The following is a 22,236-nucleotide window of genomic DNA, read 5'->3' as shown; positions in this document are numbered from 1 at the left end:
AATAAGGCGCAGGGTCATAACCAGGCTGATTGTGAGGTCAAAATTCTATCATAGTATACTAGGGGGCTGTCCAGTAGTCTTCCAACAGTGGGATAGAAGCTGTCCTTCAGGTTCAAGTTCAAGTCACTTTTTTATTGTCATTTCAATCATAACTGATGGCACAGTACACAGTAAAAACAAGACAACGTTCTTCAGGACCATGGTGCTACATGAAACAATACAAAATCTACACTGATCTACGTAAAACAACACAAACAACTACACTAGACTACAGACCTACCCAGGACTGCATAAAGTGCACAAAACAGTGCAGGCATTACAATAAATAATAAACAAGACAATAGGCACAGTAGAGGGCAGTAAGTTGGTGTCAGTCCAGACTCTGGGTATTGAGGAGTCTGATGGCTTGGGGGAAGGAACTGTTACAAAGTCTGGTCGTGAGAGCCCAAATGCTTCAGTGCCTTTTTCCAGATGGCAGGAGCGAGAATAGTTTGTATGAGGGGTGCGCAGGGTCCGTCATAATGCTGTTTGCTTTGCGGATGCAGTGTGTGGTGTAAATGTCTGTAATGGTGGGAAGAGAGACCCCGATGATCTCAGCTGACCTCACTATCCGCTGCAGGGTCTTGCGATCCGAGATGGTGCAGTTTCCGAACCAGGCAGTGATGCAGCTGCTCAGGATGCTCTCAATATATCCTCTGTAGAATGTGGTGAGGATGGGGAGTGGAAGATGAAATTTCCTCAGCCTTCGCAGAAAGTAGAGACGCTGCTGGGCTTTTTTTGCTACGGAGCTGGTGTTGAGGGACCAGATGAGATTCCCCACCAGGTGAACACCAAGAAATTTGGTGCTCTTAATGATCTCTACCGAGGAGCCGTCGATGTTCAGCTGAGAGTGGTCGCTCTGTGCCCTCCTGCGGGTGCTATCAGACTTTTGTATCTTCTGCTTGATGGGAGAGCAGAGAGAATATTAGATTTGCAAGTAATGATGCAGTAATTGTACCACAACTCTGTTGTGCCACATTTAGTTGACCATGCCATCCATTGCAAGAAACCTTTAATCAGCCCAAAGTGAGACCTTGCACTTGATATTACCATAAATACTTTGGAATTAAATGAATGGGCAAACTGGAGAATAGTAACTCAGCGCTTGTGGGCTGCCCAGCACAGTCCCTGCTGATCTGATTTAATGCAAATGGCACATTTCTCTGTATGTTTTGAAGTACGTGTGACAAATAAAGCTAACCTTTATCTTTATGTCTGAATGCATGATCTCAGTGCTAAAAGTTTATTTAATTGGGATAGAACTGAAGAGGCAATGGCAAGTAAATTTATTATCAAAGTACATTTATGTCACCTACTTTTTCTTGGAAGGCATTTACAGGAGAAAAAGAAATACAATAATATTTTATGTAAAAACTATGCATAAACAAAGACTGACATACAACCAATATGCAAAAGAAGACAAACTATGCAAATAAAAATAATACTGAGTTGTAAAGACTAAGTGAAAGTGAGTCTGTAGATCATAGAATTAGTTCAGAGTAGTGGTGAATTAAGTTATCCACACTGGTTCAGGAGCCAGTTGTACATAAAACATAGAAATCTACAGCACATTACAGGCCTTTGGCCCACAATGTTGTGCTGACCATGTAACCTACTCTAGAAAATGCTTGGAATTTCCCTAGTGCTCTATTTTTCTAAGCTCCATGTACCTATCTAAGAGGCTGTTAAAAGACCCTATTGTATCCGCTTCCACCACTGCTACTGGCAGTGCATTCCATGCAGCCCCGACTCTGTGAAAAGAGAGTGTTTCCATGCCAGGCTGTGATGCAATCCACTGCGCATCTATAGGTGTTTGCTTGAGTTTTTGGTGACGTGCCAAATTTACACAAACTTCTAAGAATGTAGAGGCCCTGTTATGCCGCCTTTATGCTGCTCCCAGGACGGATCCTCTGATGCATTTCATTCTATTGGCCCTCGCCACCATTATTCCCCTATTCAGGACTTTTTAATTGGAAACTTGTAACTCTACAAGAGAATGAAGAGTGGTGATTGGATCTGTTTAATCACATTCTTCAATTCATGATGTCACAGCTGATCCACTACTTTAATTCTGCCATCACATAATATTCCAATATCCAATTTCCCTATCCCAACTCCGATTTTTCAAAGGGATGTTGTTGGAAGACCACTGAAACAGATCTGAAACATGGACCAAATATTTTAAAATTGGACAGATACAAATTCTACAATAATTTTTCAAAGTTCAAAGTAAATTTATTATCAAAGTACATATATATCACTATATACAATTATGAGATTCCTTTCCTTGCAGGCAGTCACAATAAATACAAGAAACAGGGTGGACCACAACCACTATGCAAATACAAAAAGAGGATAAACTAAAAATAATAAATAAATAAATAAATAAGCAAGCAATAAATATCGAAAACTTGATGAACAGTCCTCAAAAGTGAGTCCAGTTCAGTGATGGAAGGAGTGAAGTTGAGTAAAGTTATCCCCTCTGGTTCAAGAGTCTGATGTTGAGGGGTAATAACTTCTTAAACCTGATGATACAGGTTCTGAGGCTCCTGTTTCACCTTCTTGACAGCAAGAGAACATGGCCTTGATGGTGGGGTCCTTCATGATTAATGCTACTTTCATGCAACAGTGCTCCATGTATATTTGCTCAATGATGAGGAGGGCTCTACCCATTATGGACTGGGCCGTATCCACAACGTTTTGGATGCTTTTCTGTACAAGGGCATTGGTGGTTCCAGACCAAGCTGTGATACAACTAGTCAATATACTCTCTACCACACATCTATAGAGTTTTCAAAGTTTTAGATGACATTCTGCATCTACATAAACTTCTAAGGAAGTAGAATTTTATGAATAACTATAAAATGAAGTAGATTTAAGTCCTTATTTAGTTGGGGAGTTGACTTCAAGAGCCAGGAATTAATGTTGCAATTCTGTAAAACTCTGGTTAGACCAGACTTGGAATATTGTATTCTGTTCTGGTTGTTTTATTAAAGGAAGGATATGAAATCTTCAGAGAGGATGCAGAGGAGAATTAGCAGTATGATGTCTGGATTCAAAAGCATGCCTTATGAGAAAATGTTGAACAAGCCAGGGCTCTCCCCTTTAGAAAGGAGGATGAGAGGTGACAATAAAGGAATAGAAGATGATAAGATGCAAGCCAGAGACTTTCTCCTAGGGTGGAAACGGCTAATATGAGGAGGCATAACTTTAAGGTGTTGGAAAAAAAAGTATAGGGGTAGGATGTTAGAGGTAGGATTCTTACAGAGAGCGTAGTGGTTGCATGGAATGTGCTGCCAGGGGTGGTGGTAGAGGCAGATACAGTAAAGACATTTAAGAAACTCTGATGGGCATGCAGTTCAAAGACTGTGGGAAGGTTGGGTTAGATTATTTGTAGAGTAGGTTACAGGGTCGGTACAACATCATGGGCCAAAGAGCTTGTACTGTACTATTCTACAGTATGTTTGAAGAGAAGTATTGTTTTGTTGTGATATGGGTAGGAATGAATTCTGTTACATATTTCATAGATAGGGCCGATATTCTAAGAAGGAAGACTTGTAGGTGCAGATAGACAGGTAATTCTGTGCAGAATAATTACATTTTAAAACTGTGAAGAAAATCAGATGATGGAAATGATGTGAATGAATTCAGTTGATTTCAATTGTATCAAGCTTTGCTATTTTGGGAGCTTAAAGGAGATAGGGAGAAAATAGAACCAATTTCTGAACACAGTTAATCTCAACTCCTCTTGCATGGTTGTAGACACAAATGGGTTCCCTTTTTTAGCAATCTGAGTGGTGTGGCACTGAAATACTCAATGCAATACAGAAAAAGTGGCAGCTACAAGGAGTGCTGCCATAAGAAAGCAGCATCCATCATCAAGGACCTCCTTCATGTAAGTCATGCTCTCTTCTTACAGTTGCCAATAGGCAGGAGACACAAGAGCCTGAGGTCCCACACGACCAGGTTCAGGGCGAGAATGACCCTTCAACCCTCAGGCTCCTGAACTGGCATAGATAACATCACTCAGCTCAACACTGAACTGATTCCACAACCTATGAATTCACTTTCAAGGATTCAAAAACTCATATTTATTTACTTATTAATTTATCTATTTATTTATTTGTTTAATATTATTTGTATTTGCACAAATTGTCTTGCACATTGGTTATTTGTCAGTCTTTTTGTGTAATTTTTCATTGATTCTATTGTATTTCTTTGTTCTACTGTGAATGACTGCAATAAAATGAATCTCAGGGTAGTAAAAGGTGGCATATATGTACCTCGGTGATAAATTTACTTTGAACTTTGAATTAAAGGGTGTGGGAAGGCAAGTTTGGCAAATAATCTGGAAATGCTTTTTATTTTTATGTGACTGTTGACAACTGATGATTGTAGGTATTGTTTACATTCACAGGAAAATGTTGACCCTCAGTCGCACTATGAGAGTCATGCACCTTGCTCCCCAGTCCCCAGGTACAATACAAGTGAAGAACGTTTGTCTTTGGAGCCACAGGAATGGCACCGCTACACACCAAAACGTTCACACAGGCAAAGTGGTGGCTATGCATCCACAACATATAGTTGTTCATCATCAGGTTAGTTCACAAACACTAAGTGTTGAGATATCTGATGCTTTATTAAGTAACATGCTTTCATCCCTTTGCAATTACTTCTGTTCAACATTTTGAAGCGCTAACTTGATCCAGTTGTTGAAGCATTATTACAGAAGTGTCTTAACTGTCTGGACGGAGGCAGGAATAAAGGAAGTTAAGCTGAACCAATGTGAAAGAACAGTTAGGCCTCAGCAGAAGTATTGACTGAGATTTTGCAGTTAGTGTGAGTTCCACATTCCCTTCTGACCAATGGAGAAATGTTGGTACTTACGCAGTGCTGATAGCCTGAGGATAGCTTGCTACTCAACCCTAGACATTTATCCTTTCCTCCATGGTAAAGCAATTGTCAGAGCCTTCTGGAAAAGATTCCCCTTGTTTGTTTGGGAGGAAGGAGGTTGTGGGGCAGCACGGTACCGTAGTGGTTAGCACAGTGCTTTACAGTACAGGCAACCTGGGTTTAATTCACACCACTGCCTGTAAGGAGTTTGTACATTCTCCCCATGACCGAGTGGGCTTCCTCCCACAGTCCAAAGACATACCAATTGGTAGGTTAATTGGTCATTGTAAATTGTCTCATGATTAGGCTAGGATTAAGTTTGGGTATTGCTGGGTGACGTGGCTTGAAGTGCCAGCAGAGCCAATTCCATGCTGTATCTCAATAAAATAAATAAATGCTAGTCTGTCTGCAAAGATGTCAAATAAGATTCCTTAACAACTGTTTAAGTCCTGTCCTTTGGCTTATCAACAACCCTTAAGTTTTCAAACATTCAAAAAAAACTCTAAGCAATTAGAAAACAAACTTATGTAAGTTTAAACAAAGCAATCATATTGCTTTTAAAAAATTAAGAAAATGAAATAAGCTTTATTTAGTCTTCTGCAGCAATTCTTCTCCACTCCAGATGTCCAACAGGCTCCTTGTAAAAGTGTTGGGAAATTTCTGCAACTTTGTGCTCTACCACAGGCATTCATGGGGAGCATGGCATCAGTGTGCAGTCAGAAATAAGCTAGTAAACATGCCAGAAAGTCTGAGACTTCTAAGGCCAAATCAGAAGCTTAGTGACAGTGCTTGCAGCAGGATCTGGACTAGCTGGACTGAGTGTGAGGTGTGGCACTTTGGGAGGACAAACCAGTGTAGGACTTGGCACGGTGAATGGTTGGGCACTGAGGAGTGCTGTAAATCTTGGAATATAGACCCATTATTCCTTGAGAGTGGCATCACAGATAGGGTCACAAAAAAAGATTTTGGCATATTGGCCTTCATAAATCAAAGTATCAAGTGCAGGAGTTGGGATGATATGTTGAAGTTGTGTAAGACATTTGTGAGGCCTGAGTTGGAGTATTGTGTACAGTTTTGAACAAGAAATAAGATTGAAGGAGTGCAGAGAAAATTTACAAGGATGTTGCCAGGACTTGGGGACTGAGTTGTAGGGAAAGGTCAAATATGCTAGGACTTTATTCCCTAGAGCATAGGAGAATGAGGCGAGATTTGATAGAGCAATACAAAATTATGAGGTGTATAGATAGGGTCAATGCGAACAGGCTTTTTCACTGTGCTTGGGTGAGACTAGAACTAGAGGTCGTGGGTTAAGGATGAAAAATGAAATGTTTAAGGGGAATGTAAGGGGAGCTTCTTCAGTCAAGACGGTGAGAGTGTGGAACAACCTGCCAGCTGAAGTGTGGGTGCGGGTTTGATTTCACCACTTAGGAGAAATTTGGGTAGGCACATGGATGGGGGGGATATGGAGGGCCGTTGTCCAGGTGAGGTCAATAGGACTAGTTAGATTAATAGTTCAGCATGGACTAGATGGGCCACACAGCCTGTTTCTGTGCTGTGGTGTTCTATGATTCAATGAGTCTATGCAATGAGTCAGTGTTGCTGAAGATAAAGGACATCTTATGTAAAGCCTAGAGAAACTGATTGTTCTCCTTAGAGAAGAGAAATTGATATTGGAAGAATTCAAATCCAACATAAAAGCCAAAGATAGTGCATATAATAGAGCAAAAAATAGTGGGAAGTTAGAGGATTGGGAAGCTTTTAAAAAAGAAAGCAGCTGAAGGCAACTAAAAAGTCATTAAGGTAAAGATGGAATACAGAAATAAGCTAGCCAATAATATTAAAGAAGATACCAAAAGTTTCTTCAGATACATAAAATGTAAAAGAGAGACGAGAGTGGATATCATACCGCAGGAAAATGAAGCTGGAGAGGTAGTAATGGGGAACAACGAAACGGTGGATGAACTGAACAGTCTTCACTGTGGAAGACACTAGCACTGTGAGGTGTCATGGGTCATGAAGTGTGTGAAGTTACCATAACTGAACAGAAGGTCCTTGGGAAACTGAAAGGTCTGAAGGTAGATAAGTCACCTGGACCAGATGGTGTACACCCCAGGGTTCTGAAAGAGGTGGCTGAAGAGATTGTGGAGGCATTAGTAATTATCTTTCAAGAATCACTATATTCTGGAATGGTTCTGGAAGACTGGAAAATTGCAAATGTCACTCCACTCTTCAAGAAGTAGAGAGGCAGAAGAAATTATAACCTCAGTGGTTGGGAAGGTGATGAGGTTGCAGGGTACTTGGAGACACAAGATAAAATCAGCCGTCGTCAGCATGGTTTCCTCGAGGAAATATCTTGCCTGACATATCTGTTGGAATTCTTTGTATAAGTAACAAGCAGGATAGACAAAGGTGAACTGGTTGATGTGTACTTGGATTTTCAGAATGCCTTTGACAAGATGCTACACATGAGACTGCTTAACAAGCTATGAGCCCATAGTTTTACAGGAAGGATTCTAGCATGGATAAATCAGTGGTTGATGGGCAGTGGGCAAAGAGTGGGAATAAAGGCGGCCTTTTCTTGTGACTTGTGTTCCATTGTGTTGGGACCGATACATTTTACATTGTATGTCAATGATTTGGATGATGGAATTGATGTCTTTGTTGCAAGGTTTACAGATGATAAGAAGATAGGTGGAGAGCAGATAGTTTTGAGGAAGTAGACTGGCTACAGAAGAACAGATGTGGAGAATGGGCAAATAAATAAAAGGGTTAATTATTTTCTAAATGGGGAGAAAATACAAAAAACTGAGGAGCAAAGTTGGGAGTCCTTGTGCAGGATTCCCTAAAGGTTAATTTGCAGGTTAAGTCTGTGGAGAGGAAGGCAAATGCAATGTTAGCATTCATTAGCAAGGATGTAATGTTGATACTTTATAAAGCACTGGTGAGGCCTCAATTGGAGTACTGTGAGCAGTTTTGGGCCTTTTACCTTAGAAAGGATGTTCTGAAACTGGAGAAGGTTCGAAGGAGGTTCACGAAAATGATTCCAGGATTGAATGGCTTGTCATGAAGAGCGTTTGATGGTTCTGGGCCTGTATTCACTGCAACTCAGATGAATGAGGGGTGGCCTAATTGAACCATGTCGAGTGGTGAAAGGCCTTGATAGAGTGGATGTGGAGAGTCTAAGTCCAGAGGACACAGCCTTAGAATAGAGGGGCATCCTTTTAGAACGGAGATGAGTAATTTCTTTAGCCAAAGAGTGGTGAATCTCTGGAATTCATTGCCACAGGTAGCTGTGGAGCCCAAGTTTTTATGTATTTTTAAGGCAGAGGTTAATAGATTCTTGATTGGTCAGGCCGTGAAGGGATATGGGGAGAAGGCAGGAGGTTGGTGCTGAGAGAAAGATTGGATCAGCCATAATGAAATGGCGGAGCAGACTTGATGGGCCAAATGGCCTAATTCTGCTCCTTTATCTTATGGTCTTATGGAACTGTTTAAAATTATGATGGATTTTAATAATTAGTTGCTTACACTGTGGATGGTTATTATTAAGTTTCCTCTATGTTATTAGTAATACTTATAAGTGAATAGCTATGGACAGAGAAAATCTTCAACCTGAAACCATAACTCTTATTTTTCTCTGTAAAAGATTCTTTCCCTAAATATTACCTGTATTTTCTGCTTTGGTTGACTGGATTTTGCTCTCCTATTTTCAGTGCCTTGGGTACAGGAATTATATTTAACAAATAACAGATGAACAAGCTGGTTTTTTTTTCTGATCCTCACTCTTTCTCCAATACATTTTACTGAAGAACATCTGAATGAAGGTGTTTGGTTGTTGAGATCATTTAAATTATTTTTCTATCTTAAATCCAGGCAGTGCACAGAGAAGCTTTACGCCCTGTCCGGCGGTGACAGCAGTTCTGCGAAATCCAAATGTTCCGTTCTTCACTGTCCGCAGCCGCATGGTCCACAGTGCCAACTATCCCTCCGTGGCGAGTCAGATGTGCTATCCACATAGGTATTAATCAACCAACAAATTTGGTTAGCAGTCTGCATTATTTTCTGCAGAGCCACATAGTGCTCTTCAACTGTTCATAAATATACAGATGAATAAAATATTTGCATAATTTACTTGGAGCCCCTGCTGTGCATTTGTGAGTCTCACGAGAACTGTTACCAGGCCAGTGCACATAGCAATGTTAAATCGTTTGTGTATTCAAATTTGATTTGATATAATTGTCTGGAAAGATATGTTAATCATAGTCACACAACAGATTCTGCAGATGCTGGAGATCTTGAGCAACACAAAATGCTGGAGGAACTCAACAAATTAGCTTCTATGAAAGGGTATAAGTAGTCGACGTTTCAGGCTGAGACCCTTCATCAGGACTGGAAATGAAGGGGGAAGAAGCCAGAATAAGAAGGTGTGGGGAGGAGGAGGAGTATAAAGCAAGCTACAAATAATTATTATGCTCTGAGCATGTTAAGAAGTTCTATTGTGTAAAATTTTTGAACATTTACAACATTGAAAATTTCAAAATCAAAATTTGGCTTTCTGTCTTTGAAATGAAGGTCCTGATTTCAGTATTGTTCATTGGGTCAGGAAACATCCTTCAGTTGTTTAAGTTTTGTCTTTTTCCTGTTTAAAATAGCACACGGAACCATTCACCAACCGAGAGTTTTAATGGTTCTCCAAGGGCCCGGCACAGACCTCAGAGTGCAATTTGCTTTCCAGAATCCGTGCTTACCTTTGATGGGTTTAGGTGAGATTATATTCTATAAAAATTATTTTTATAAAAAACTTGCATTCTAAATTAAAAATTTGAAACACAAGATGTATATTACGGACAAAAGAGGTTCTGCAGTTGTTAGAAATCCAGAACAACACACACACAAAATGCTGGAGGAACTCAGCAGGTCAGGTAGCATCTTTGGAGATGAATAGCAGTCAACATTTCAGGCCGGGACCTGATGAAATGTCTCAGCCCAAAATGTTGACTCTTTATCCATTTTCATAACTGCTGCCTGACCGGTTGAGTTCCTCCACCATTTTGTGTATTTGTTATCTATATTATGAAGCTGCTTCAAACTGATACTGTAGTAACCGAGCACTGAATGTGATGCTCCTATGTAGGGTGTTTTATGATTCTGTAGAGACAATTAACCAATTAGTTATCTTTATATTTTGCATTTTATTTCTTTGAACTAAGAATGTATAGAGATGCCAGAGCCTGAAAGTAGGTTTTGAAGACACAGATTTAAAAGGAAAGTGGGACAGTACTTGAAGGGGAAGCAGTTATTTGCAGAATGAATTAGGATGGAGTCCAAAAAGAAGGGTTACCTGGTCAGTAATATATTGAAAATGGTTTCAAGGGTCTTTTTATGAGTGTGATATTCTTGTCAGTGAAACGGTTGAAAAGTGAGGAAATAAGGTCTATGAAAGAAAAGCAATTTTTAAAGGAATATAACTAGGCCCTGTAGATGCATAGGATTGTATATTATGTATTTCCTGTTACCAAATAATGCTTTATACTACTGATCTTATACAAAGCTAAGTGCTCGTATTTCTATTTCCTAACCACCTTCCTATTTTAATCAATATACAATATTTTGCAAAGGTCTAGTTGTACGTATATACCTAAGAATTTTGCACAGTACTGTACAATGAAATGCATCATTTGCGTCAACGACCAACACAGTTTGATTAAGTACTGGAGTCAGCCCCCAAGTGTTGCCGTGCTTCTAACCCAACATAGCATGCCCACAACTTACAAACCCTAACCTGTACGTCTTTGGAATGGTCATGGAGAAAAAGTGCAAACACTTTACAATCAGAGGTGGGAATTGAAACACAATCTTACATCTAGCTCAGTAAAGCAATATGCTATCATGCTGTCCTGGAAATAGAGTGGAGAAATTGAATAATAGGTGCTTTTATTCCAGTGTTAAATATAGGGCTAAATGTTCATTTTTTTAAGTTCAATTTTAATGTACAATTTTATTTGATATATAAAAAATTAAGTGTGATGGGCTGGAATATTTTGCTTAGTCCACAGCATCATGCACATCACAGCCTGGATCTGACTGGCCCAGACCACAAACATTCGAGTGAATTGTCCAAGTCCTCTAGAAACACAACAACGCATGGAACACAATCTCTGCCAGCCAGTGCGCGTATTGGTAATTCATCACACACTCTTTTGATCTTAGTTTTGATCTGTCTGGTTCGCTTACGGAAGAGTGATGACTGAATGTTTTGATCTTTTTTTCAGCTGGATCATCAAGCAGTTTGGCTTTTGCTCCCAGTAAAAGTGGACGAATTCGAATCCCTTCAAACACAAGGTATCCTCGATTGACAACAGGCTCAGACAGAGGTAATCTTTTGTAATACTCCATTAAGGTTTACAAGTTATCTGTTTGTTGTTCTTCCTTTATTTTTCCTTAAATCCCAGGGTCTAGAAAAGAGCCACTCGGAATAAGGTGTAAATGTAAGGTGCAAACATCTTGGGTATGAAGCATCATTAGCTAAGGAATTTATAGTAGAAAATTATGGCAATGATGTACTTTGAATTTATTGACAAGCTTGCTTTACTTACATTCTGGTTGTACACTCAATGGCTACTTTATAAGATACATTGCCTTTAGCACTGGTATCATTGCCTTTAATTGTTTAACTTGGGTCAAACGTTTTGGATAGTCTTCCACAAGCTTCTCACTGTAAGTTGCTGGAATTTTATTCCATTCCTCCAGACAGAACTGGTGTAACTGAGTCAGATTTTGTAGGCCTCCTTGCTCACACACGCTTTTTCAGTTCTGCCCACAATTTTTCTATCGGATTGAGGCCAGGGCTTTGTGATGGCCACTCCAGTACTTTGACTTTGTTGTCCTTAAGCAATTTTGCCACAACTTTGGAGTCATTGTCATTGGGGTCATTGTCCATTTGGAAGACCCATTTACAACTGAGCTTTAACTTCCTGGATGATGTCTTGAGATGTTGCTTCAATATATCCACATAATTTTTCTTCCTCATGATGCCATCTATTTTGTGAAGTGCACCAGTCCCTCCTGCAGCAAAGCATCCCCACAGCATGATGCTGCAACCCCCATGCTTCACGGTTGGGATGGTGTTCTTCGGCTTGCAAGCCTCACCCTTTTTCCTCCAAACATAACGATGGTCATTATGGCCAAATAGTTCAATTTTTGTTTCATCAGACCAGAGGACATTTCTCCAAAAAGTAAGATCTTTGTCCACACTTGCAAACTGTAGTCTGTTTTTTTTATGCAACACACACAAAATGCTGGTGGAACACAGCAGGCCAGGCTGCATCTATAGGGAGAAGCACTGTTGACGTTTCAGGCCGAGACCCTTCATCTGGCTTTTTATGGCAATTTTGGAGCAGTGGCTTCTTCCTTGCTGAGCAGCCTTTCAGGTTATATTGATATAAGACTCGTTTTACTGTGGATATAGATACTTGTCTACCTGTTTCCTCCCGCATCTTCATAAGGTCCTTTGCTGTTGTTCCGGGATTGATTTTCACTTTTCGTGCCAAAATATGTTCATCTCTGGGAGACAGAATGTGTCTCCTTCCTGAGCAGTATGATGGTTGCGTGGTCCCATGGTGTTTATACTTGCATTCTATTGTTTATACAGATGAACATCGTACCTTCAGGCGTTTGGAAATTGTTCCCAAGGATGAACCAGACTTGTGGAGATCCATAATTTTTTTCTCTGAGGTCTTGGCTGATTTCTTTTGATTTTGTTTGTAAACTTTGTCCCACTGGAATTGTGATATAGTCAATTAAAAGTGAAATAATCTGTAAACATTTGTTGGAAAAATTACTCGTGTCATGCACAAAGTAGATGTCCTCAATGTTGTGCCAAAACTATAGTTTGCTGATATGAAATCTGTGGAGTGGTTTAAACAATGAGTTTTAATGTCTTCAACCTAAGTGTATGTAAACTTCTGACTTCAACTGTAGGTGGAGGGGCAGGAAGTGTTGAGGAAACAGGAAGGCTGCAGAAGGAATTAGATGGAAAATAGGCAAGAAAGTGGCAAATGAATACAATGTTGAAAAATGCATGGTCATGCACTTTAGTAGAACAAATAAATGTGTAGACTATTTTCTAAATGGGGAGAAACTCAAAAAATCTGAGATGCAGAGGGAGTTGGGAGTCATTGGGCAGAACACCCTAAAGGTTAACTTGCAGGTAGAGTCGGAGGTGAGGAAGGCAAATGCAGTGTTAGCATTCATTTCAAAAGGACTGGAATATAAGAGCAGGATGTGATGCTGAGGCTTTATAAGGCATCAATGAGGCCTCACCTGGAGTATGGTGAACAGCTTTCAGCTCCTTACCTAAGAAAAGATGTTCTGGCATTGGAGAAAGTTCACAAGGATGATTCCTGGAATTAAAGGGTTATCATATGAAGAAAGTTTGATAGCTCTGGGCCTGTACTCACTGTAATTTAGATGAAAACAGATGCGGAGTGGTTTCCATTGCCAAAGAGTGGTGTATTTGTGGAATTTGTTACCAGTGGAGGCCAGGTCGTTGGGTGTATTTAAGGCAGAGATTGATAGGTTCTTGATTTGCCATGGCATCAAAGGTTACGGGGAGTGGGGCAGAGGAAGAGTTAAAGGATCAGCCATGATTGAATAGCAGAGCAGGCTTGATGGTCCAAATGGCCTAATTCTTATGGTCTTGTATCCTGAGACCCAACATAGATTGGGACACCACCTCACTGAGTACCTATGCTCCGTCCACCAGAAAAAGTGGGATATCCTGGTGGCCACCCATTTCAATTCTCTTTTCCATTCCCATTCCATGTGTCAGTTCATGGCCTCCTCTGCTGCCGTGATGAGGCCACACTCAGGTTGGTGGAGCAACACCTTGTATACTGTCTGGGTGGCCTCCAACCTGATAGTATGGACATTGATTTCATAAACTTCTTGTAATTGCTCCCCCTTTCACCATATCCCATTAACATTTCCCTCTCACATCATCTCCTTACCTGCCCTTCATCTCCCACTGGTGCTCCTCCTCCCCCTTCCCTTTTTTCCATGGTCTTCTGCCCTCTCCTATCAGACTGTCTCTTCTTCAGTCCTTTATCTCTTACACCAATTAACTACCCAGCTCTTTACTTCACTCCCTCCCTCTCCTGTTTTAACTTAACAGCTACCCTCCGCTCCCCCCCACCTTCTTACTCTGACTTCTCATCTTTTTTTCTAATCCATGATGAAAGGTCTTGACCCAAAATGTCAACTGTTTACTTTTTTTCATAGATGCTGCCTGGCCTGCTGAGTTCCTCCAGCATTTTGTGTGTGTATCTTTGAGAATATGTTTTGTTTACTCATTTGGAAACTGGCATGATTTAGGTCATAGATGTCAGAACTTGAGCCAGTGTTCTGGCCACGCCCTTCATTGATGAATTAATTAGTCATTCTGATAGCAGTGTTGCATTTATAATTTTATTAAGTAAATATGAAATTCATTTTCATACTGATAATTTCATTTTAAGTCTGCAAGCTCAATGTTTGGAAATGCCAGTTTGAAAAATGATCAGAGTGATTTTGTCAGTATTTTACAATCACTTTATTTTCTTTTTTAATTTAGTGATAGAGTATGGTAACAGGCTCTTTGGGGCCCAACAAGCCCATGCTACCCATGTGACCAATTAACCTATTACCCTGTCAGTCTTTGGACTGTGAGGGGAAACCGGAGCACCGTGCAGTTATGCAATTAATGGGAAACTCATGCAATTGTGGGGAGAAAGTACAAACTCCTTACAACAGGTGAATTGAACCTGGACTGCTGGTGCTGTAATAGCATTATACTAAGCAACACACTTACCATTGCACCCAAACTGGTTTCCTATTTCATGCAAAATAGCATTTGCTCTTTCTTTTATGTATAATGTTATGTTGCTATGACAACTGTTTAGCTGTTTGTTAACCTCCTTGAAACTTCACCCTATTGGCTCAATAACGAGCTGACCATTTCAATTGTACAACACAACCAGTTTCACCTTGAGAAAGGTAAGAACTCTTTACTACAAAAGTTTTGCTCACAATTATGTGGATTTTGTACTGCTGAGGTGTATTTGGACTGCCAAACAATTTGTAAATTTGGAAAACCAAGACAATAGAGAAAAGAAACACAAAATGCTGGAAAACTCATCAGGTTAAAAAAACACGCATGTTAGGGAATTGGTTGGTGTTTTGGAATGATGACCTTTCCTCCGATAAAAGTTGGAAATTAAGCATACTTTATGTTGCAGGCAAGAGGGAAGGAAGCAGAAGAAGAAATGAGTGATCTGTGATAGGATGGGACCAACAGAGAATAAATGACAAGCAGTTGCGCTGATTGAAAGAGAATGGTGAAAGTGGATTAATCACACTGTCAAGAGCAGATGAATGATAACAGGAAAAGTGGTAGAGGGGAAGGACATTGCTGGAATTATCAGAGGGTGGTGAGAGTATGGAACAAGCTGCCAGTGGAGGTGGTGAATGTGGATTCGATTTCAACATTTAAGAGAAGTTTGGATAAGTACATGAATGGGATGGGTATAGTGGGTTATGGTCCACATGCAGATTGATGGGACTAGGTAGAATAATAAGGGTGTAACACACTGAGGATGATCTGTTGAATGTAGAAGCTATTAGTATGGAATGAAAGAACAAGAGGAATAACAAGATAACAGAAATGCAAGGTATGGAACTGTTGTCATTGAAATCCTGGCCCCCTTGGGGAGAATGAAAGCCACTGCTATTGAGAAAGGAAAACATCTCAGTATTTATAGATCTGATACCTAATGGCCATTCAGTTGTATTTATGTCTAAGGTTTACTTATTGTACTCTTGTATAGCATGCAATATAGTATTGGCAGGTACAAAATTTGACTTTACAGCACCTGACTTTCTAAACAGAAATATACATGCATTGATTTTCACAGTTTGGTCATGTAAGTAATCCTTAATCAGTGTGTGTGGCGAAAGTACACCAGATTTATTCAGCGTCAGGTTTCTGAACAGTCCATGATCGCTACCTCATTATTCCTTTTATTTGTGTTTTATAGATTTTTGTCTTTGCACTGTAGGGCTGCCACAAAATACAAATTTCACATCATGCATTACTGATTCTGATTAAGTGAGATTTCAATTTGACGTCAGTGTGGTCATTTTGGAGTTCAATGTTCAGCTAATGACTATAAACCTTGCATAGCTGAAAGACCTTTCTCTACACATGCAATTTAAAGGGATCATCAACCTCAAGTTCAAGTTCAAATTTAATTGCCATTCAACCATTCATAAATATTTGTGAATACAGCCAAACAAAACAGCATTCCTCCAGGGCCAAGATGCAAAACACAGCACCAACAGTCATACACAGCACAAGGTACATAGAGCACATATAAGATAGCAATAAACATACAGTCACACAAAAAATATAATATAGCTCAAGTCCCGAGGTAACTTCTGTTGTGTGGGCTATAAGATTTGTGATAGTTTGTTGTGTGCTGCCTTGAGCAGTGGCAGTCTGGACTAACTGACTGAGCAACAGCAAAGGAACTGATATAAGCTTTCAAATGTTCAACAGATTGGAAATGTTGAAGGCACTGAGCAAATATGCTCATAGATGTTTAAATGAGTTAGTACTTGGGAGGTGTTTCAGATTAAGTTGAAAATTGCTCAAAGGAAATACTGCGGGTTTTGAAAACAGGTTTTCTGAATTGCCCTTTTTCATATTGATATGTTTGCAATCAGGTTCCGAGCGAAGCAGCCCCAGTCTGATTACGCCCCCGCAATCACCAGTAAATCTGGAGACATCTTCATTTGGCAGCAGCCAATCACAGAGTTCAATTTCTTCTCTAACTAAGATCTCCATCAGTCCTGTGTCAACAGGAGAATACAGGAAAGACAGGTATGAGCAGAATGTCGTAACTGTTTATGGTTTTTAGTTGTTAATTGTTTATAACAGCCTGTGATAGTCAGTGCACTGAAATACTCGAGTACTGACACAAGGCTGTGCATAACTAGAGATTAGCTTTAGATAATATTTCATTAAAAAGGGTTTTTATTAGTATTTTGTGTATTCAACAATTAAGAGAACTAGAGATTAGCTTTAGATAATATTTCATAAAAAGGGTTTTTATTAATATTTTGTGTATTCAACAATTAAGGGAACGAGATGTAGCAATCTAGTCCTAAAATATTTTTTTAATACTTAAGAGTTAAACAGTATTTTACATTATATGTTTAAATATTTTACCAGCAAACTTGCCATGATGTTTATTGGAAGAACAGACTACAGAACCATTTCCCTTTTTTAAAAAAAAAAGTCAGTCAAAATTAGAGAGCTTTCAGTAATGTGTTTGGCCAATAGCTGACAAAATAACAATACTCAGAAATAACAAGGCGTGTTTGAAAAACACAAAATTTACTTAACTCTGAATTGTGGTGAATGTCTTTTGTGTATTTTCATACTGAATTTATCCAAGCTGTGGGAAGCTACTATTTTTAAATGTATAAATTTGAACCAAATATACTGATAGGCAAGTGGAGTTATAAAGTCAAAAAAGTCTTCTGATGTAAGCACATTTTTTTCCTTTGAATAATTTGCATAATTTTGTCTGTTTGCAAAAATATGCTTTAAATTGTATAATATAAACCAAATTGCAACTAGGTTAACGTATTTTCAGAATCTTTCACACACTTAGCTAAATCAGTGTGTTTTCAGCCAATCACTGTAGCAATGAAGAGAGCAAAAATGGTTCGTCCCTTGATTGTAAGTGTTATAGTCATACAGAAAAGAAACAGGCTCTTGACCCACATTTTCTCACATTAGGACAATATTCTTCTCTGCTTTGCCTATTGAAGTATTTGTCTAAATACTTCTTTAACATAATGCTTATACTATCTCCTCCGGCAGCAAACTCTAGATATCAACCACTCTATGTAAAACAGAACTTTCTCCTCCGTTCCCCCTCAAAACTCATTGCTCCCACTTTAAACCTTTGGTGTCTTGCTTCGAATCCCTACTATGGGGGGAAAAGTTCTGACTATCTCCCCTGTCTCTGCCTCTCATAATCTTATATACTTAAGATCCATCACTCTAAGGAAAGCAAGTTATACATATGTGAAGGCATGTTGTTTGCCTTTTGAGTATAACTTTATGGCTTTCAGATTATAGTCATTTTTCATTCATCTTTGGTCTGCACCTGATAGGTCAAATGATTTACAAGTTTTGTTAACTATCAAAAAACAGGCCACATTGTAACTTAATATGAAAATAAATTATCTCAGCTAATACCTGAAACTTTATTAGTATTTCTCAATTGTAGATCCATAAGTGTGATCTTTAAAAAATTTTTGTGGAATGGTTACATAATGCATATAGTTGTAATATATCAATAACTCAGATAGTCCAAATTTTAACTGACACTGCTTTAAATCAGGGGTTTCCAACCTTTTGATGCTATGGACTCCTACCATTAACTGAGGGGTCCGTGGACCCCAGGTTGGGAATCTCTGCTAAATACAACCAGACTAGTTGTAAGCCTATGTTACAATTATTTTTATTGTTTTGGTTGAACTTTTTTTGTATAAATGCCTCAGTTTAATAGCAATGTTGTCAATGTAACTTGGTGAAGTTGTAAACTTGTAAAGTGGAATTATTGGAGATTGCCATTGCACTTTGAGTTAATTTTATTACCCAAAACAAAATCGGATAACAACAGGTCTCAAGTCTTAACTTCACAATTATGTGACTTATTGAAAAACTTTTTATTTATGAAACCTTGGACTTTTATCACTGTTTTGTACTTTTCTTAAAGCAGGACATTTTTAAACTTCTTGGTAATTTTCTCTTCGACTATCTTTCTTTTAATTCTGACCCTTTTTAGATACCTTTTCCGTAATAGGTCCTTTCTGAGAATTCCTCTCACTCCTAGACCTCGATTTTCATCACTACGAAGTCTGAGGTTGGCCTGTTACAAATTAGCTTGCTTTCTGCTTTCCTGTGTGTAACTCTCCCTTTCCTTTCTGATTTGTCATTTCCCATTTGTTAATTATTGTACCTTTTTATCTGGCAGCTCTTGCATGGCAGCTTTAATCCCTTAAAGGTTGATAATTATTTGAAACATCCTGGTCTGCCTGACAGCAGCTAATTAATTACTTCAATGATGGAAAAATAAATAAAAGCAATAAAAGGTATGTTATGTCAAGTGATCCAATGACACTTGATATAATGTGACTTATTCATTATTTTTATTTATTTCATCAAAAATCTAAATATTTCACTAATTGTAGAAAGGATTGTTTGTGCTGTAATTCAAGCAGTGAATAGCAATATATTGTGCAGAAGAGCAAATTAGTGATAACCAACAGAACATCTCAGTGTATACTACTTGTATTAACATTTGGAAAACTCATCAGGATAGGAGTGTGTGAGATTACTATTACAGGAGGCTATTAACACGTTTATGGAAAAAGCAATCCAATTGAAGAGTGATAAGAACAGTGACAATGAACAGTGGTTAAGACATAAGAGCAGAATTAGGCCATTCGGCCCATGCAATCTGCGCCACCATTCCATCATGGCAGATTTATTTTCCCTTCTCAACCCTATTCACTTGCCTTCTCTCATAAACTTTGATGTCCTTCCTTATTAAGAACTTACCAACTTCTACTTTAAATATACTCAATGATTTGGCCTCCACCCTCTGGCTAAAGAAATTCTTCCTCATCTCTGTTCTAAAGGGACATCCTCTCTATATTTTGTCCTAAATTTCTTTTCCTAATTTTGGAGCACTTCAGTATCAGCATTGATAGTTTGCATCATATCAGATAGCTCAGATACTGATCACCAGAAAGAAACTTAAGAAGCCAATATTAGTGCAAAAGCCATAGGATGCTTGCAGTGCTCAGCCAGTTAGGCAGAAGGCAGAGAGGAAGTGCCCTTGCGTCACTGCACAATGTTTAAAGAGCCCTGCAACTTTATATCCTGTTAAAGTTAACTACATGATTGGATAATTGAGATATTTATTAGGCAGTGTACTACTTACAGCAACTCAAATTGAACAACTGTTGCAAAGTTTGTCCAAGGAGTGCTGTTGTGCAATGTTAAATTTTTTTCTGCTAGAAAAGACATTATGTGTAAAGTTTTACAAATCATTGTCAGTGGTCTTTTTTTTTAATGTTTTATGGGGCATAGACAGTTTGAATACAGCAATGTTGGGTTGGATGAAAAGTGGAGGGCTTTGTTGGGGGGGAGAAGAGTGAGATTGATATTAAAGTAATTTAAAGGGTCAGTACAACATCAAGGGTTGAAGGGCCAGTACTATGCTGAACTGTTCTATATTCTATGTATTAATAAAAAAAAATTGCATTGAAAACTGGAACAATATTAATTTCTTGTAAACCTTACCTTTATGGCTGCTGTCAGGATAGATAACAACACAAGACAATTGTGACTTCCTTCAACTATGATTGCTATTGTGCTGTGCAATATGTATTCTGTTTATTTTGTTCCATGCCCAAATTGTAAGAACCTGACCAAGTACATAATACTTCCCTGGAACTATGCATTATTGCATAAGAAAGTTGTATGTGCATGTGTGCTTAATAACATTCAAGAATGATTTTGTTGAGAAAATCATTTTATGCATAGAAAATAATTTGTATTTGGTGTTGCTATATGTTCCATATGGATCACTGCCAGCAATGATCTGTTTGCTTAAATGCTTAAATTTTGGAGGCAGAATCGATCTTGCCAATGTTTCTTTACAGATTGTTCAATACTGCTGACAAGAGGATAAGCTCTGCCTATTCCCTACTCATAGTGAATTGGCAGTTTAAATGGTTTCAGCATGGACAAGATGAACCAAAGTGTCTGTTTCTGTGCTGTACTTCTCTATGACAGAACTGTTGGCCACTTGTGCTTCTGTGTCTTTTTGCTAATGCATGTATAAATATGCATATTAGAGCAGTTTTAGTCCCCTTGTTTAAGAAAAGCTGTGCTGGCATTGATGAGGGTCCAAAACAGGTACAAGAAAATTATTCCAGGAATGAAAGGGTTAATGTATGAGGACCATTTGATGGCTCTGGGCCTGTACTCACTAGAGTTTAGAAGAATTGGGGTAGGAGGAGGATCTCATTGAAACCTATAGAATATTGAAGGAAGGCCTCGATTGAGTGGATGTGGAGAGGATGTTTCCTGTAGTATGGGAGTATAGGACCAGAGGACACAGCCTCAGAATAGAGAGTAGTCCTTTTAGAACAGAGAAGAGGATTTAGGGTGCCAGAGGGTGGTGAGTCTGTGGAATTCATTGTCACATATAGTTGTGCAGACCAAGTTATTGGGTATATTTAAAGCAGAGTTTGATAGGTTCTCGACTAATCATGGCATCAAAGGTTCCAGAGGTAAGGCAGGAGAATAGCATTGAGAGGGATCATAAATAATTCATGATGAAATGGCAGAGCAGACTCGATGGGTTGAAGGGCCCATTCTGCCCATGTCTTATGGTCTTATATGGGATAGATTAAAGCCAATATTTTGCACATTTTAAAAACAAGCTCCATGCAAGGTTTCATAAGTATTAATTAGAATCAAATCTCAACAACTGTTCCACTTGACTTTGTTTTAAAGGCCCTACCTACATGAACCACGTCATGTGACAGTACAGAAAGGAGCTGAGCCCCTTGGAATCTCCATTGTAAGTGGAGAAAATGGAGGAATTTTTGTTTCCAAGGTCATTGGGGGAAGCATCGCTCATCAAGCAGGACTTGAATATGGTGACCAGTTACTTGAGGTAAATGTGAATGACTAATTCTTCAAGTTGGCTAATGTTAATAAGAAAAATCTTGCATAACTTAATGCTTCTACAAATCTTACAATACATTTTTCACAAACGAGAAAATCTGCAGATGCTAGAAACCTGAGCAAAAAACACAAAATGCTGGAGGAACTCAGAAGGCCTGTCAGAGTGCTCAACATCCAAATGAATGAAGTTCAGTTGTTTTTCATTACTTTGGGCAGGAATATTAACACTTGAGATTGTGGCAGAGTCTTGCTGCAATCTATATATGTTGTCTTTGACTGGTCAGATTACGGACAGCACCCAAAATTAAGTCTGAATGCAGATAAGGTAGTGATTCACTGCACTAAGTGCTACATGTCATTGATTGTGGAGAATGTGAATTTACCACAGTTCTTTGTTTTCTAAAGCTTTTCATGAACACCTCATTATTAATTTCTTTTGTCACTGTTTATTTATTTTGTAATTTATAGTGGTATGTATTTACAGATAC

The 22,236-nt window shown here is 38.8% G+C and overlaps 1 protein-coding gene across 11 annotated transcripts in view; it reads left to right on the top strand.

The window, feature by feature from the left end:
* dlg5a (discs, large homolog 5a (Drosophila)) overlaps nucleotides 1–22,236 on the top strand; it is a 225,920-nt gene that overhangs the window by 162,635 nt on the left and 41,049 nt on the right. For 7 of the 11 annotated variants that reach the window (XM_073025563.1, XM_073025562.1, XM_073025564.1 and 4 more), the window contains 8 exons: nucleotides 4,457–4,637; nucleotides 8,806–8,950; nucleotides 9,585–9,695; nucleotides 10,982–11,112; nucleotides 11,205–11,306; nucleotides 16,693–16,849; nucleotides 18,831–18,908; nucleotides 21,575–21,737. In XM_073025563.1, the coding sequence (XP_072881664.1) occupies nucleotides 4,457–4,637; nucleotides 8,806–8,950; nucleotides 9,585–9,695; nucleotides 10,982–11,112; nucleotides 11,205–11,306; nucleotides 16,693–16,849; nucleotides 18,831–18,908; nucleotides 21,575–21,737 (1,068 nt within the window). The remainder of the gene's footprint in view (nucleotides 1–4,456; nucleotides 4,638–8,805; nucleotides 8,951–9,584; nucleotides 9,696–10,981; nucleotides 11,113–11,204; nucleotides 11,307–16,692; nucleotides 16,850–18,830; nucleotides 18,909–21,574; nucleotides 21,738–22,236) is intronic. The other 4 variants (XM_073025566.1, XM_073025565.1, XM_073025561.1 and 1 more) reach the window with 1 other exon arrangement.

Source organism: Hemitrygon akajei, chromosome 21 (assembly GCF_048418815.1).
Source record: "Hemitrygon akajei chromosome 21, sHemAka1.3, whole genome shotgun sequence".
NCBI classification, from domain to species: Eukaryota; Metazoa; Chordata; class Chondrichthyes; order Myliobatiformes; family Dasyatidae; genus Hemitrygon; species Hemitrygon akajei.
This window is presented reverse-complemented; position numbering and strand designations above follow the sequence as displayed.